This window comes from Lethenteron reissneri, chromosome 63 (genome assembly GCF_015708825.2).
Source record: "Lethenteron reissneri isolate LAM-NWPU_2019-01 chromosome 63, ASM1570882v1, whole genome shotgun sequence".
NCBI lineage: Eukaryota > Metazoa > Chordata > Hyperoartia > Petromyzontiformes > Petromyzontidae > Lethenteron > Lethenteron reissneri.
This window is the reverse complement of record NC_083841.1, coordinates 6,187,198-6,191,247: the sequence shown is the minus strand read 5'-3', so window position 1 is coordinate 6,191,247 and position 4,050 is coordinate 6,187,198. Positions and strand designations below refer to the sequence as shown.

The 4,050-nt window shown below is 67.7% G+C and overlaps 1 protein-coding gene across 1 annotated transcript; it reads right to left on the bottom strand.

Moving 5' to 3' along the window:
* Positions 1-25: 25 nt before the first annotated feature.
* On the bottom strand, positions 26-2,515 carry LOC133358718 (zinc finger CCHC domain-containing protein 14-like). The gene is made up of 3 exons (XM_061577156.1): positions 2,380-2,515; positions 1,645-1,816; positions 26-716 (listed from the first exon to the last, which is right to left on the bottom strand). Exons 1-3 carry the CDS (start codon positions 2,384-2,386, stop codon positions 26-28), a joined length of 870 nt encoding a protein of 289 aa, XP_061433140.1. The 5' UTR covers positions 2,387-2,515.
* Between the last annotated feature and the right edge of the window lie 1,535 nt (positions 2,516-4,050).

The following is a 4,050-nucleotide window of genomic DNA, read 5'->3' as shown; positions in this document are numbered from 1 at the left end:
AGCCGAGGGAGGCCAACCCGAGCCGTCAAACTCCCCGCCGGGCGACGGCACCGCCGCGCGCCCGTTCACAGCCGGCGGCGGCGTACGACTGAACGACGGAGGACGGCGACGACTGGGCGGTCGCGGCGCCGGCCATCGGATCGGCGCCGCCACCGCCGGCGCCTGCACCACCGCCCTCCTTCCTGGGGCTGAGCGCCGCTCCCAGCAGCAGCCCGTGCGAGAACCCGTTGTAGATTTGCGCCGCCGGGCCCCCGGGCCGTTCCAGGTCGGCGTCGCTCGCGCCCACCATCGCCGGCGACGGCGGCGACGGCTGCTGCTGCTGCTGGTGGTGATGGTGCAGGCCGCCGAAACCGGCCGGGGGCAGGTTCGGCACTCCACCTCCGCCGGCGCCGTGAGGGTACATGCCCGGCGCAAAGTGCGCCAGCGTCGGCCTCGAGGGCAGCGCGTAGAAGGGCGACGGCGCGTACTCGGCGCTGCTCCGGGCGTCGGGGCCGCGCCCGGGGAAGTTCGTTCGGCCCGGCTGGGCCGCGGCGTCGTCGGCGGCGCCGGCGCCGGCGGCGGCCGAGTTGCCGAAGGGGTGCGGCGAGACGGCGCGCTGCGCCGCGCACGCCTGCTTGTACTGCAGCAGGCGCGACTGCGGCACCAGCGAGGGCTCCGCGCGCATCTCGCCCAGCTTGGGCAGCCGCTGAGCGGCGGACAGGGGCAGCCCGGAGAAGCTGGGGGGGGGGGGGGGGCGGCACAGGGCAGAGGGTCAGGGTCCGGTGGCGCGCCCGGCGGAAGGCCTTCGCGGTCGGCCTCGGCCTTCCCCTTCCGCGTCGGCCAGTCGCCTTGGGGCGGGCGGGCGCGGCTGCTGGGCGCGTGGACGGCGTCACAAAGCAGCTCGACGCACGTGCGCGTCCCGAGAGGCGGCGCGGGAGGAGCTGCCCCTGCCGTCAGAGCGACCCGCCGATAAGTCTCGGGGCGCAAAGAGGTGGTGGGGGTGTTGGGGTGTGGGTTCAACGCAATCCGTCTCCCCCCCACCCCCCCCCACCGTTTCTACTTCCACGCCGGGGAGGCGGCGAACGCAAGCGGCGACCCTCTGATCCGCAGGCCTCGGAGCGCCCACCACTTTCACCCCGACGCCCCCCCCAGACACGCATCAGGTCGGACGTTCAGGAGGTGGTGGTGGGGGGTAGGGTGGGTGGGTGGTGGTGGGGGGGGTGGGTGGGGTGGGTAGGGTGAGTGGGGTGGGTGGGTGGGGTGGGGTGAGTGGGGTGGGTGGGTGGGGTGGGTGGGGTGGGTGGGTGGAGTGGAGTGGGGTGGGTGGGTGAGTGGGGTGGGGTGGTGGGTGGGTGGGTGGGTGGGGGTGGGGTGGGTGGGGTGGGTGGGATGTGGGGGTGGGTGGGGTGGGTGGGGGTAGGGTGGGTGGTGGGGGGTAGGGTGGGTGGGGTGGGGTGGGTGGGTGGGTGGGGGGTGGGTGGGGGTGGGTGGGTGGGGGTGGGTGGGGGTGGGTGGGGGTGGGTGGGGTGGGATGGGTGGGGTGGGTGGGGTGGGTGGGTTGGGTGGGTGGGTGGGTTGGGTTGGGTGGGTGGGTTGGGTGGGTGGGTGGGTTGGGTGGGTGGGCTGGGTGGGTGGGTGGGATGAGTGGGGGTCTTGGCCACGCACTTGCGCGAGTACGGCGAGGGGGGCCCCGGGAGGCCGTTGGCGGTGAAGGGCGACCCCTGGCCGAGGGCCGCCAACCGCTGAGCGTGACCGCCGCCCATCGACAGGTGCTCCTGCAGCCGCAGCTGCTGCTGCTGCTGCTGCATCAGCTGACGTCGTTCCGCCAGGGTCATCTCTGCGTGTGTGTGTGGCGGGGCGAGCGTGTGTGTGTGTGGTGCGGTGAGCGTGTGTGTGCGTGTGTGTGGCAGGGCGAGCGTGTGTGTAGCGAGCATGTGTGTGGTGTGGCGAGCGTGTGAGTGTGTGGTGTGGCGAGCGTGTGAGTGTATGGTTCGGCGAGCGTGTGTGTGTGGTGTGGCGAGCGTGTGTGTGCGTGTGTGTGGCAGGGCGAGCGTGTGTGTAGCGAGCATGTGTGTGGTGTGGCGAGCGTGTGAGTGTGTGGTGTGGCGAGCGTGTGAGTGTATGGTTCGGCGAGCGTGTGTGTGTGGTGTGGCGAGCGTGTGTGTGTGTGGTTCGGCGAGCGTGTGTGTGTGGTGGGGCGAGCGTGTGTGTGCGTGTGTACGTGTGTGTGTGGTGCGGCGAGCGTGTGTGTGGCAGGGCGAGCGTGCGCGAGAGACGGGAGAGAGGGAGAGGGAGAGACGGCACGCAAACTTCTGTCAGGGGAAGCGGCGGGGACATCGGCAACTCTTGCCGCGCGCTCATCCTCACGCGGCGGTGAGCGTTGTGCATCACCACGCCTACCGTCCATGCCGACGTGCCCCAGCGACGCGCCCGCCGCCTGCTGCTGCTGCTGCTGCTGCGGGGGCTGTGGGGAGGCCACGGCGGCGCCCCCCCCGACCCCCGTACAGCTCGGGCCACCCCGACGAGGCGGCCGGCGGCGCCACGCGGCCCAGCGACACGCGGCCGACCGCCTCCGAGCCCAGCGGCAGCAGGCCCAGCGCCGTCAACGACTTGTGCTGCTGCTGCTGCTGCTGCTGCTGCAATTCGGCTGCCGTGTGCTGCTCCAGCTGCTGCTGCTGCTGGAACAGCTGCGGCGCGAGCGGCGGAAGCTTGAGGCCGTCGGCGGGAGCCATGCCGTGCACGGCCTCCGAGCCGAAGAACGCGGAGGGAAAGATTCCATGCTGCGGCTGCTGCTGCTGCTGCTGCTGGTGCCCTCGCGCCAGCTGCTGCTGCTGCTGCTGCTGGTGATGCTGTTGCAGGAACAGCTGCTGCGCGCTGTGCGTGGAGGCAGGCATGAGGCTGCGGAAGTACGCGTGCTGCTGGTGCTGCTGCTGGTGCTGCTGAGCGTCCGGACCGAGGAACGGTGGCGTCGGGCACCCGGCGAGAAAGTCCGCTTGCTGCATGCGCTTCTGGGCGTCCTTGCCGGTGGCGCCCGGAGCCACCGCAGCCAGCGCCAGATTCACCTGCTGCCCGTCAGCTTCAGCTGTGCCGGCGGCGGCACGGGCGGCGCGTGGGTGTGTGGTGAAAGCGGCGGCGGGGGGGAGCGGGAAGGAATGGAGAGATCATTATTTTTATCGACGGTTGTCGCGGTCGCGCGATCATCGACGTGGCCACCGGCATCGGGAGCCCGTACCGGTGGTTTTGTCTCACCGGTTAAATTGCCGTTGCCGACCCAAACCGCGATGACGTCTGAATCTGGCTCGGGGGGGTCAAGCAGGGTCACGGGTGGGGCGAACGATACGTTCACCGCGCGCGTGAGGACAGTCGCTACGTGGCGAGCGAGAGGCGTCACCGCGTGCCGGGCTGGCTGGGCAAGGGCCTGGCCTGGTCAGGGCCTGGCACGGCACGGTTTGTGACGGTGGGAAAAAAATTAACCCGTAAAAACAAAATTTTTCACAATAAATCCTTTATATGCGTGTTCAATGGGCCACAACCCAGCCCACATTGGTCTTTGAAACGGGCGGCTAGAGTCCTCTCGTCCTCTGGCTTGAGATGGCTGCCACGTATGGGTCAGATGATTGCCTGCCACCATTAAGCAATTGGTAATTAAATATAATAATTTTTTTTTTACCTAAAAAGTGTAAAAAAATTTAAAAAGAATTTTCACGAAAAGAAACTGTCACGCACAACGAGTCTGTGTGCAAAATGTCAGCTCGATTGGATCACGGGAAGTGGGTTAAAAAACGACCGAAAGATTTGCACGGTCGTAAGCGCGCAAGCAAGCAAGCGAGTGAACTTAATATAAAGGATTTAAAAAGCGGAAGCTGTTTGGAGTACGAAGCCGCAGAGGTGCACGGGCGAACCTGTTTATCATGAAGATCCAGATCTGGAGTCACCGATCCGCCAGAGTTTCCTGGGAAGGAGCGGCGGGGCGGGGGGGGGGGGGGCAACGTGAGCACGATACAACAGCGCGCGATACAAATTGGCGTTTGGAGAGGGGGGGGCCCCAACGGGACAAAAATTCAGAGTCAA